Source organism: Lagenorhynchus albirostris, chromosome 2, assembly GCF_949774975.1.
Source record: "Lagenorhynchus albirostris chromosome 2, mLagAlb1.1, whole genome shotgun sequence".
In the NCBI taxonomy this organism is placed as follows: Eukaryota; Metazoa; Chordata; class Mammalia; order Artiodactyla; family Delphinidae; genus Lagenorhynchus; species Lagenorhynchus albirostris.
The window spans coordinates 159,380,626-159,394,332 of record NC_083096.1 but is presented as its reverse complement, the minus strand read 5'-3'; the positions used below and the strand labels follow the sequence as shown (position 1 = coordinate 159,394,332).

General features: G+C 47.0%; 2 protein-coding genes across 2 annotated transcripts in view; one reads left to right on the top strand and one right to left on the bottom strand.

Moving 5' to 3' along the window:
- Positions 1-13,707, bottom strand: part of CSMD2 (CUB and Sushi multiple domains 2) — a 669,690-nt gene that overhangs the window by 472,186 nt on the left and 183,797 nt on the right. The window lies entirely within an intron of this gene.
- Positions 3,733-6,675, top strand: LOC132516292 (serine/threonine-protein phosphatase 1 regulatory subunit 10-like). Its single transcript, XM_060142708.1, is given in 5 exon segments — positions 3,733-4,136; positions 4,139-4,231; positions 4,234-4,836; positions 4,839-5,795; positions 5,798-6,675. Coding segments are annotated over 5 exon segments (2,631 nt in total). The 5' UTR covers positions 3,733-3,811; the 3' UTR covers positions 6,451-6,675.

Sequence of the window (13,707 nt, the reverse complement as noted above, 5' to 3'; positions counted from 1 at the left end):
TAAACCTTTAGCAAGACTCATCAAGAAAAAGAGGGAGAGGACTCAAATCAATAAAATTAGAAATGAAAAAGGAGAAGTTACAACAGACACCGTAGAAATACAAAGCATCATAAGAGACTACTACTAGCAACTCTATGCCAATAAAATGGACAACCTGGAAGAAATGGACAAATTCTTAGAAAGGTATAACCTTCCAAGACTGAACCAGGAAGAAGTAGAAAATATGAACAGAATAATCACAAGTAATGAAATTGAAACTGTGATTAAAAATCTTCCAACAAACAAAAGCCCAGGACCAGATGGCTTCACTGGTGAATTCTATCAAACATTTAGAGAAGAGCTAACACCCATCCTTCTCAAACTCTTCCAAAAACTTTCAGAGGAAGGAATACTCCCAAACTCATTCTATGAGGCCACCATCACCCTGATATCAAAACCAGGCAGAGATACTACAAAAAAAGAAAATTACAGACCAATAGCACTGATGAAAACAGATGCAAAAATCCTCAACAAAATACTAGCAAACGGAATACAGCAACACATTAAAAGGACCATACACTATGATCAAGTGGGATTTATTCCAGGGATGCAAGGATTCTTCAATATACACAAATCAATCAATGTGATACACCGTATTAATAAATTGAAGAATAAAAACCATATGATCATCTCAATAGATGCAGAAAAATCTTCTGACAAAATTTAACACCCATTTATGATAAAAATTCTCCAGAAAAAGAAAAAAAAAAGGTCATGAAGTACTTAGGGGCAAGACGGGAATAAAGACACAGACCTACTAGAGAATGGACTTGAGGATATGGGGAGGGGGAAGGGTAAGCTGGGACAAAGTAAGAGAGAGGCATGGACATATATACACTACCAAATGTAAATTAGATAGCTAGTGGGAAGCAGCCGCATAGCACAGGGAGATCAGCTCGGTGCTTTGTGACCACCTAGAGGGGTGGGAAAGTGAGGGTAGGAGGGAGGGAGACGCAAGAGGGAAGAGATATGGGAACAAACGTATATGTATAACTGATTCACTTTGTTATAAAGCAGAAACTAGCACACCATCGTAAAGCAATTACACTCCAATAAAGATGTTAAAAAAATAAATAAAAAATAAAATAAAAAACTTTTCAGAAAGTAGGCATAGAGGGAACCTACCTCAACATAATAAAGGCCATATATGACAAACCCACAGCCAACATCATTGTCAATCGTGAAAAACTGAAAGCATTTCCTCTAAGAATAGGAACAAGACAAGCATGTCCACTATTGCCACTATTATTCAACATAGTTTTGGAAGTCCTAGCCACAGCAATCAGAGAAGAAAAAGAAAGAAAAGGAATACAAATTAGAAAAGAAGAAGTAACACTGTCATTGTTTGCAGATGACATGAAACTATACATAGAGAATCCTAAAAATGCCACCAGAAAACTACTAGGGCTCATCAATGAATTTGTTAAAGTTGCAGAATACAAAAGTAATGCATGGAATTCTCTTGCATTCCTATCCACTAAGAATGCAAGATCAGAAAGAGAAATTAAGGTAACAATCCCATTCACCATTGCAACAAAAAGAATAAAATACCTAGGAATAAACCTACCTAAGGAGGTAAAAGACCTGTACTCAGAAAACTATAAGACACTGATGAAAAAAACCAAAGATGACACAAACAGATGTAGAGATATACCATGTTCTTGAATTGGAAGAATCAATATTGTGAAAATGACTATACTACCCAAAGCAACCTACAGATTCAATGCAATTCCTATCAGATTACCAATGGCATTTTTTACAGAACTAGAACAAAAAATCTTAAAAATTTTTGAGACAGCCAAAGCAATCTTGAGGGAAAAAAACGGAGCTGGAGGAATCAGACTCCCTGACTTCAGACTATACTACAAATCTACAGTAACCAACACAATATGGTATTGGCACAAAAACAGAAATATAGATCAACGGAAGAGGATAGAAAGCCCAGAGATAAACCCATGCACCTATGGTAAACCAATGTGTGACAAAGGAGGCAAGGATATACAATGCAGAAAAGACAGTCTCTTCAATAAGTGGTACTGGGAAAACTGGACAGCTACATATAAAAGAATGAAATTAGAACACTTTCTAACACCATACACAAAAATAAACTCCAAGTGGATTAAATACCTAAATGTAAGACCAGACACTGTAAAACTCTTAGAGGAAACCATAGGCAGAACACTCTATGACATAAATCACAGCAAAATCTTTTTTGGCCCACCTCCTAGAGTAATGGAAATAAAAACAAAAATAAACAAATGGGACTTAATGAAACTTAAAAGCTTCTGCACAGCAAAGGAAACCATAAACAAGACAAAAAGACAACCCTCCAAATGGGAGAAAATATTTGCAAACGAATCAACGGACAAAGGATTAATCTCTAAAATATATAAACAGCTCATGCAGCTCAATATTAAAAACACAAACAATCCAATCAAAAAATGGGCAGAAGACCTAAATAGACATCTCTCTAAAGAAGACATACAGATGGTCAAGAGGCACATGAAAAGATGCTCAACATCACTAATTATTAAAGAAATACAAATCAAAACCACAATGAGGGCTTCCCTGGTGGTGAAGTGGTTGAGAATCTTCCTGCTAATGCAGGGGACACGGGTTTGAGCCCTGGTCTGGGAGGATCCCACATGCCGTGGAGCAACGAGGCCCATAAGCCACAGCTACTGAGCCAGCGTGTCTGGAGCCTGTGCTCCACAACAAGAGAGCCCGCGATAGTGAGAGGCCCGCGCATCGCGATGAAGAGTGGCCCCCGCTTGCCACAACTAGAGAAAGTCCTCACACAGAAACGAAACGAAGACCCAACACAGCAAAAAGATATAAAATAAATTAATAAATTCCTACCTCCAACATCTTCAAAAAAAGAAAAAGAGAAAAAAGAAATAGCAGAAAATTTCAAATTAGGCATGAGCATGAATTAAAAAAAAAACGACAATGAGGTGTAGTTTCTAACCAGTATCACCTCACACCGGTTAGAATGGGCATCATCAGAAAATCTACAAACAACAAATGCTGGAGAGGGTGTGGAGAAAAGGGAACTTTTGCACTGTTGCTGGGAATGTAAACTGATACAGCCACTATGGAGAACAGTATGGAGGTTCCTTAAAAAAACTAAAAATAGAATTACCATATGATCTAGCAATCCCACTACTGGGCATATACCCAGAGAAAACCATAATTTAAAAAGACACATGCAGATTCTGGGGTTTGTTTAGAGGTTTGAATTTTCTCGGAGAAAGACGGGCTGGCCACGAGGAGAAAAGGAACAAGCCACAGCAACATCTAAGCCCTTGAAAGGATCCTGAGAGAGGGGGGAAAGGGAAAACAGCAGCCTCCAGCCCACCACTTGTGTCTTCTGCCCCTTCCCACCTATCTTGCCCACCCCACCAGCCCACACTGTCTGGGACTTGAAATCTGTGGCCGAAGGACCGTCACCACATAACATCAAAAATAATCAACCACCCTCCCTTCCCAAACCCACCCAAATTCACTCATCCAGAGTTTACTTTTTTTAATCCACTCAGAACTTTTTTTCTACGACCCCCCTCCCTACATGGAGTTGGGTGGGGGGGGGAAATGAATACTGAGTTGGCCTTTACTTTTTTTAAGGAGACTTTTTGATCCAAGGAGGCCCCCCAAATAATTGAGTTTTGGGTCCTGGTTGGTTGTTTTATTTTTTTTCTCCAAAATTTTAACCCCCTCCCCCGCTGAGCCCAAGGTGCTGACGTCGCAAAAAAATTGGATAAAAACCTCGATCATGGGTTCGGGTCCCATGGACCCCAAAGAGCTTCTCAAGGGCCTGGATAGCTTCCTTAACCGAGATGGGGAAGTCAAGAGTGTGGATGGGATTTCGAAGATCTTCAGTCTGATAAAGGAAGCACGAAAGAGAGTGAGTCGATGCATTTACTTGAACATTCTCCTGCAGACCCGTTCACCAGAAATATTGGTCAAGTTTATTGATGTTGGTGGTTACAAGCTTATTAACAATTGGCTGACATATTCAAAGACAATCAACAACATTTCCCTCTTGCAGCAAATTCTACTGACCCTGCAGCACCTACCACTCACTGTTGACCATCTCAAGCAGAGCTCCGGAAATTCGCCTCAGTCCTTGTCAGCGACTGGATGGCTGTGATCCGCTCCCAGAGCAGTACCCAGCCTGCTGAGAAAGATAAGAAGAAAGGAAAGAAGAGGGAAAGAGTCGAACCACCCCTCCTGAGCGACCGTTGACTGAGGTGAAGACTGAGACTTGGGCTAAGGAGGCCCCGGAGAAGAAGAGGGAGAAGCCCAAGTCCCTCCGAACCACGGCGCCCAGTCACGCCAAGTTCTGCTCTACCCGACTAGAGCTGGAGACCCCGTCTTTGGTGCCTGTGAAGAAGAATGCCTGTGCAGTGGTGGTTTCTGACAAGTACAACCTTAAACCCATCCCCCTCAAGCGTCAGAGTTCCACAGCTTCCCCAGGATATGCTGCACTCCCTGCAGAGAAGAAATACAAGCCACTCAACACGACACCCAATGCCACCAAAGAGATCAAAGTGAAGATGATCCCGCCACAGCCTATGGAGGGCCTGGGCTTTCTGGATGCGCTCAATTCAGCCCCTGTTCCAGGCATCAAAAGTAAGAAGAAGAAGAAGAAGAAGGTGCTATCACCCACAGTTGCCACGCCAAGCCCATTTGAAGGGAAAACGAGCACAGAACCGAGCACAGCCAAACCACCTTCCCCAGAGCCAGCACCTCCTTCTGAGGCTATGGACACAGAACGTCCAGGGACCCCAGTTCCCCCGTTGAGGTCCCAGAGCTCATGGATACTGCCCCTTTGGAGCCAGGAGCTCTGGATGCAAAGCCAGTGGAGCGTCCCGGAGATCCTAGCCAGCTGACCCGGAAAGGCAGGAAGAGGAAAACCGTGACCTGGCCTGAGGAGGGCAAACTGAGAGAGTATTTCTATTTTGAACTGGATGAAACTGAACAAGTGAATGCGAATAAGATCAAGGACTTCGGCCAGGCAGCTAAGCGAGAGATACCGTCAGACCGACACGCGTTTGAGACGGCCCGGCGTCTGAGCCACGACAACACGGAGGAGAAGGTGCCCTGGGTGTGCCCCCGGCCCCTGGTGCTGCCCTCGCCTCCTGTCACCCCTGGAAGCAACAGCCAGGAGCGGTACATCCAGGCTGAGCGGGAGAAGGGGATCCTTCAGGAGCTCTTCCTGAACCAGGAAAGTCCTCACGAGCCTGACCCTGAGCCCTATGAGCCTATCCCCCCAAAACTCATCCCCCTAGATGAGGAATGTTCCACGGATGAGACCCCGTATGTTGAGACCCTGGAGCCTGGGGGGACCGGTGGCTCACCCGATGGGTCAGGCAGTTCCAAGTTGCCTCCTGTTCTGGCCAATCTTATGGGAAGCATGGGTGCCGGGAAGAGCCCCCAGGGTCCTGGAGGAGGAGACATCGATGTGCAGGAGATCCTCACCTCCATCCTGGGTAGCCCTAACATCCATCCCTCAGAGGAACTGCTGAAGCAACCAGACTATTCAGACAAGACCAAGCAGATGCTGGTGCCTCATGGACTCTTAGGCCCTGGTCCCATAGCCAATGGTTTCCCACCGGGAGGCCCTGGGGGTCCCAAGGGCATGCAGCACTGCCCCCCTGGGCCTGGCGGACCTATGCCAGGTCCCCATGGAGGCCCTGGGGGCCCTGGTGTGCCAGTGGGTCCACGTCTCCTGGGTCCCCCACCCCCTCCCCGGGGGTTGATCCCTTCTGGGATGGCCCAGGTGACCCCCTGCGGGGTGGCCCGATGCGTGGGGGACCAGGTCCGGGGCCATACCATAGAGGCTGTGGTGGCCGAGGCGGGAGTGAACCACCTTCTCCTCCTCCTCCATTCCGAGGGGCCAGAGGAGGTCGCTCTGGAAGAGGACCTCCAAATGGACAAGGGGGCCGCGGTGGGGGCATGGTCAGAGGTGGTGGGCATCATCCCCATGAAGGCCCTGGTGGGGGCATGAGCAGTGGCAGTGGACATCGCCCCCATGAAGGCCCTGGCGGCGGCATGGGTGGTGGCAGTGGCCATCGTCCTCATGAAGGCCCTGGTGGAGGAATGGGTGCTGGTGGTGGACATTGGCCGCATGAAGGCCCTGGACATGGGGGGCCCCATGGCCACCGGCCTCATGATGGCCCTGGTCACCGAGGCCACAACCATCAAGGGCCACCCCCTCATGAGCACCGTGGCCATGATGGCCCTGGCCATGGCGGAGGGGGCCCTCGACGGCATGATGGAGGCCACAGCCATGGAGGAGACACGTCAAATCGCCCTGTTTGTCGACATTTCATGATGAAGGGTAACTGCCGCTATGAGAACAACTGTGCCTTCTACCACCCGGGTGTCAATGGGCACCCCCTGCCCTAGGGACCACCTGCCCACCCCGCCCACACCCCTGTGGACTGCAGCCTTGCTCCTTCCACCCTTTTATGGCTTCTGTGAGGCCCATTTTCCCCTTTCCCCAGCTACTGAGGCGCCGGCCCCCTCAGTGCCCACCTGCCTGGGTTCCTGGGGGTTTTCTGACACCTGGTGCGCATTGATGTACATATTTTCCTCCAATCTGGGGTGGAGAGAGACTGGACACATTCCGTCCCCTGGGCGGCTGAAGAGGAGACCCAGTTGACTTCACTTTTTGAGGAGATTTGCCCTTTATGCCAAGCGCCTCTCCGGTATTACCCTTTATGCCTGAGAACCTAAAGTTGGTTATCCTGGAGAACACCTCTCCTCTCCTTTTGTGGGTCCTCCACATGCACACAGAACTCTGACACGGGATCAGCTGCACTTATGAAATCATCCCAGCCAAGTTCATGCTTCCTTGTGGGGTGGGGAGATGGTGAAAGGGGTACTGTGGATCCCACTGCCCTGAGAGGACTCAGTCAGGCTGGATCTGAGCTCTGGAACACATCATCCCCACTCCTCCCCTGACACAGGCTTTACATTGAGTCCTTTCTCAAGTAAGACGTTGCAATCTTCCGTGAACACCCAAGTTTGCATCATGGGTCTGCTAGGTTCAATGATGGCAAATTCAGGTCAGCATCCGGTGAAAAGTTTTAGCTGGCATAGGTGAGGCCATTGGTGGTGGTCCACCCTTGCCTGCAGCTCATTCTGGAAATTAAAACACTTCAGTGAGACCAGCTTTTCATCAACTGAAGCCCGGCGTGCTGGGCATGCCAGTCACACTACACGCACTGCCTCTGGGAGTTAGCGCGCTCCTGGCGCCCCCCGGAACCTTGTGGGTGTGAGGCCTCCAGCTCCCTTGCCCTGTCAGCCACCTCTCAATCCCCACCAGGTGCCTTCCTGGGTGGATTCAATAAGATGCCCTGCCCTCTCCCAGCCCTCTCCACCTATCTCAGCACAGTTTTTTGTATGAAAACAGTGGATTGGTTGGGTTTTGTGCATGGTCTTGGGTTAGAGCCACAGTGGATTTGACGATGAGTATTTTCTTTTTTCTTTTGGTTTTGTATATTTTGTACATTAATAATAAACAGTGGAAAGAGAAGTATTTAATAATAATAAAAAAAAAGACACACGCACCCCGATGTTCATTGCAGCACTGTTTACAATAGCCAGCTCATAGAAACAACCTAAATGCCCATCGACAGACGAATGGATAAAGAAGATGTGGCACATATATACAATGGACTATTACTCAGGAATAAAAAGGAACGAAACTGGGTCATTTATGGAGACGTGGATGGACCTAGAGACTGTCATACAGAGTGAAGTAAGTCAGAAAGAGAAAAACAAATATCATATATTAACGCATATATGTGGAATCTAGAAAAATGGTACAGATGAACCAGTTTGCAAGGCAGAAGTAGAGACCCAGATGTAGAGAACAAACGCATGGACACCAAGGGGGGAAAGTGGGGCGGGGGGAATGAATTGGGAGATTGGGATTGACATATATACACTAATATGTATAAAATAGATAACTAATAGAACCTGCTGTATAAAAAATAAATAAAATAAAATTCAAAAGAAAAATGAATTGCAAGGTAGCAGCAGTGGAGCATGAAACCACGCAAGGGGCCCTGGTGTCCTGTGCGACCACACAGACCTTACACCCCTGAAGCTGGTCCTGAGTGCAGGGAATTATGAAAAGGGCGCATCCTCTCCACGGGCCGAGAAGCAGCAAAATGAAGGTTGGGCTGAGGAGGATGGAAGAGAATTCTGGCCTTCAGGGGTTCACAGTCTCATGGGGGACGCAGAGAGAAGCCAGCAGGTAAGCCCAGCACAGAGCCCCAGGCCCAATGGCCGAGGCATGGCAGTAGCGGCATGAACTTCAGGAAAGCAGCTATCCGGCTGTGCAGAGGCCAGGGGGAGGTCAGGGATGGTTTCCAGGAAGAAATGATTCAAGATCTGGATTTTATAGGACAGGAAACCTACGAGGGTCCCTGAACTCCCAGGGAGTCCCCGGTCCATTGAATTGGACCTTGGATCTCTCATCCTGACCCCAGACTCCAGCTAGCCCACTAGCCATGAAACCTTCAAGACCTCAGCTCCAGCCCAACCTTGGTCCCACCTGCACATCTAAACCACAGCCATAGAAGTTTTCTGCCCTTAGGGGAATCCTTGAAGGCTCAGTCTCCATAAAGAGAACTTTGACCCAGGACACCATTCCTAACGATACCGAGGCTTAGATTTGAATCACATAGGAGGGAGACATTTGTCTAGTGGGCAGACCTGGCTGGCTAGTGGACGTCTCCGGTTCTCTGGGGTTCTCTACTTGGGTTTATGCAGCGATTCCTGTGAAGTGATGAAAATCTTTATTTTATTGTGAAAAATCACTTCCCAAAATAAAGCCACCCGCCCAAGGTGGCAATGGAAGTGAAAAGTAAGTGAGGAGTCTAAGGAAGTGATGGGTTTTAGCTAGAAACTAGAAGCCATGGGTGAATTAAGGAGCGGATGCGGAATCTGACGGTGGCTCTGACTCGTGAGTGTTTGAAAACAAGGAAAAGATTTATGAAATCATTTCAGCAAGTGCTTCAGCCAGGGCAAAAATTGCTCACTGAGTGGGAATGAATACTTTGGTGACTGCTCAAAAGGCGGTTGAGTATTGTGAGAATTTGCCCAGGGAACCCAGGATTCTCCATGGAAATGCTCTTGGAATACAGCTGGGAGCCCCATTAACATTTCCATAAAGCACTAGGTGGCAGAGGCAGTCGTGTGGCTATGGGCTGACTCTAAGGAAAGGTTTAAACGTTCTGCAAAGTGTCTTCCCTTTGCCACAAAAGTTAATAGGGGCGTGGCATTATCATTCATCATGACCTCCTTTCAGCTTAGAAGCTTTGCTTCAACTCTGCATGAATGCTGGTTGAGTAATGATAGGAGGCAATGGAGAGGGGAGTTTATTTTAGTGGAGAATTAATTTTAATATTTTATAAATGGCTCTGGTCTTTAGTAATGGAATCCTTAAAGATCTGAAGAGGTCATCAAAATACTTTTTTTTTTCAAGTACACACTCTACTAATTTAAGGGGGGAAATGTCCTATAAAGATACTTGAGGATTTGGGAATGTCAAGTTCTCAGAATATACCCTGCTTGAATTTCAAGGATCTACACACAAAAGGATGCTCACTCACCCTAGTGTGAACATACCCAGGTATACTCTTGCTTAATCAGGCAGCACACCTGCACTCACAAGTTCAAGTGTGCGCACCCCCCTTTCCCTACATCATGTAGATATCTCTACAGACTTCTTTCTCTTTCTATGTGATGCCACTTCCTCCTCTTTCTACTCCTCAGTCAGATCCTAGCCAAAGGTCCATAAACGTCACTCAACAGGTGTTCTAGAGGTATCCCGAGGAAAACACATGAGCTCTTTGTGATCACCCCCAACCGCCACCCCACCACAGGTACTAACCTGAAAGTCAGGGCTTCCAAGTTGGAAAAACATCCCATAGGGCCTGCCCAGGGTTATTGGGGCCAACTGGCTTAGAGCAACCTGCTAAAAATGCCTCATTTGGGGCAATGGGTCTCTGAGAAGATCCCAGGTCACACTCTGCTTCATTCCTGTTGTACTTTCAGACCTCCGGTCTGTGAACAAGAGCCTTGCAGCAGGACAAACACTCAAGATAGAGGAAGGAGGGCTGGTTTGAAGGGCTCCGTCCTCTAGGATAACAGAAACTCAGGAGGATACCAAGTCTTCCCTGGATGGTTTTCTGCAAGGAGGACAGAAAACCACAGGTGAAGGACCACCCCGTTGGAGCACTCTTAGATGCTAAAGCACGGGAACCGTGCACACCTGTTATTTTCTCAACCCCTGGCCAACTGTAACAAGCAAGGTAAATGTGATGGGACATATTCTGAGGGCACCCATGCTGGTTCGGCACCTAGCTGTTCTCCAGCTATGAAGTTAAGTCTTTGCTAAACTTTCTCTTAGGTGGATATAAAGAATAACAGCAGATGTAAGTGAGAGAGAGGTTGAGTTGCTCTGCATTGGCTTCAACCTGTGGCCAGCATGATAGACAGTGGAAGGGGGATGAGATGGAGAACCAGAAAATGTGGCTTCAAGGACCAGCCATGCAACTGGTCAGCGAGGTCATGGGATCACTCAGACTTTCAGCTTCCTCATTTCTAAAATGGGCATGATAATCCTTGCCTGGATTGTTGTTATCAAGATTCAGTGGGTCAGTGAGCATGGAAGTGTTCAGGAGACTACAAATCCCACTGCACATGTTAGGAGTTATTACCTAGCTGTGGGCCTGGCTCTTCTTCCTGCTTCAACATAACTGTAAATTCCTTTTCAGTTTATTGAGGGCAGGTCCTTCCCTCCGGAGAGGCCACTTCTGGCTCCTTTCCCTACTCCCTTATTTCTTCCTCCTCAAGAAAAGAGGAGGAACACAACTGCTTATTGAGAGCCCAATATTTATCAGGCCATATTTTCAAGAGCAAAAGGGCTGACTCTTGTGTTTGCTCTTATTTAATCCGCCTTCTAAAGGAAAGCACACCATTCTCTCCTTCTGGTCCACCTTTCCTGTGTGTGTCTGGGAGGGTAAATCTGGCCAGCCTTGCCCCTGGAGCCTGCCTATCTTTTCTTTGAGAGAAAGATGGGCAACTCCACCTTATTCTCCAGTCTAGCCCTCTCAAGTCCCCCACTTTGGGGAGCTTGTCCAGAAATTAATAAAGCTGGTTCTTTGACTCCTATTTGACAAGTTATCTTTGCATCTCTTCTTTCTTTGACTTAAAATTTAAATGGGAAGAGGAGTGTCTTAAGTCTCTTGAACTCTTGTTACTCTTTACAGTTTTTCACAAATCCCATGTGGCAGATGGACCCCAAGGTGATCCCCCCAAATTCCCTGCCTTCTGATGTTCATATCTTTGTGTAATACCATCGCCTTAAGTGTGGGTAGAGCCTGTGACTTGCTTCTAACAATAGAACATGGAAAAGGTGACAGGATGTCACTCTCATGATTATGCCATATTAGCAGACTGGAGATAGAGACTCCCCTTGAAGTTTCATGAACGATAAAAGGCCACGCTGGAGAAGCCCATGTGACAAGGAATGGAGGTGGCCTCTAGGACCCAGGGCTTCCTCCAGAACCTGAGGGTGGCATCCAGCAGAAAGCTGAGGGTCCTCAGTAATTGAGCTGCTAGGAAACAAAATCTTCCAGCAACCTGAATGAGCTTGGAGGGGGATTCCTCCTCAGTCGAGCCTCCAGATGAGAGTGCAGCCCAGCTAATATTTGAGGGCAGCCTGTAAGACCCTGAGCAAGAGGATCCAGTTAGCCCATGCCCAGTCTCCTGACCTATATGATAACTGTGTTAGTATTATTAATTGTGAGTTAATGGAGGTGTGTTGTTTTAGGCTGCTAAGTTTATGACAAGTTTGTGATTAGGATAATCTATACTTGTGATCTTTGATATTTGTGATGACAACTATTTCACCCATTTTCCGTTAGGACTTCACCATGCTAAGGCTACTTTCTTAGGCCTCTGCTAACACTCACCCTGTTGGTCGCATGCTCCTCTTGGCATGTTCTGTGCACATCCTGTCTGTTCCCTGTCAGACTCTCCCATCATCATTCACTTAGAGGTGATAATTGAAACTGTGGCAGTCAGTGAGGTCATGTGAGAAAGAACATGGAGAGGAAAGAACAGAACAGGACCACACCCTGGGGAATGTGCACATCTTGAGGCAGCTGGTCCAAGTCGAGATGTGCTATAATATAAAATATATGCCCAATATCAGAGACTTAGTATGAAAGGGAAAATGTAAAATATATCATCAGTATGTTTTACAATGATTACATGCTTAAAGAATAATATTTTGGATATGTTAGCTTAAGTAAAATATGTTATTAGATTTAATTCACCTGTTTATTTTTATTGTTTTAAGACAGCTACTAGGAACTTAAAATTACATAAATGGCTCACATTTGAGGTTTACATTATATTTCTATTAGATCAATCGATTGATAGATGTTTTGGAATTATCTGGAATTATTTTCTGGTGCCAGGTACTGTGCTAATGATTTATGACACTATGTCATCTGATCCTCATGTAATACTGTATCATTTCTGTTTTACAAATGAGAAAGTTGAGGTTCTGAGAACTTAAGTGACTTTCCCAAGATTGCATGAAGAATTCATCAAGAGGCAGAAATTCAAAGCCAGGTCTCGTCGACTCAGAATTCTTTGCTGGTAACCACTATGCTCTGCTGACTCCTTAGATGAATGAATGAGTGAAGGAGTGAATGGATGAGCACGAGTGTATGTTTCTGATGGTGATGCAAGGTGGAATGATTGGCTCTTGCCACTAGGCTCTCTAGCCAAAGGCAAGCCTTGTTGCAGAGATGGCGCCCCGGACTCCCTTCCTCCTATCTCCCCTGTGTGAGGCTGCCACACAGCCTCCCTTGGGAATCCCTGTACCTGCCATCACTCGTCTGACCATCATTCCAGATCTCCCCCTGGTCTCTGCTCTCAGCAAGCGAACCCAGCTTTGCAGAATCGCAAGGCGACATCTGATGGCATCCGAGACTGAGCTCAGGCCTGGCACTTGGGAGTAGGCAGTTCTATGGAAGCGCCTTGGCACAATCCCAGTTCCTGCCGTGGCTGGCAGGGAAGAGCAGGTGTCCACTGGACAGAGCAGCCCTTCCTGCCAGCCCGGACCTTCCCAGGAGGGAGGTGGCTTCCCATGAAGCTCTTCCCTGCCTGTAGGGATGGAGCTCACACGTGTGGGTACAGGGCTGAGACCGTGGGGAGGTGGACCCGTATGTGCCCACCCGCTTTCTCCTGCCTCCCTGAAACCCAGAGCCGGGAAGTGACTTCCCAGGCCACTTAACTGGTAAGCGGCAAACTCTGGATTCTAATCCATATGTGTTTAACTCCAAAAGGTTTGTTCCTTTTTCCATAACCCATGCTGCCTCCCTCCTGAACTTTCCATCTGCATCATTCATGGTTTGCTAAGCCTCAGTTTCCTCACCAGTAAAATTGGGATGGTAATAATTGGGCTGCTGGGAGGGTTCACTGGGATAAGGCATGTGAGGACCTTAGCACCGGGCTGGGCACAGCACAGACACTCTGGAAATGAGTGCAGTTATCATCATCAGGATGGCCATTATCATTATGGGGGCCCCTGGGGTGTCTGCAGGGACTTTGGGGAAGTGGCTGGCAGTTAAG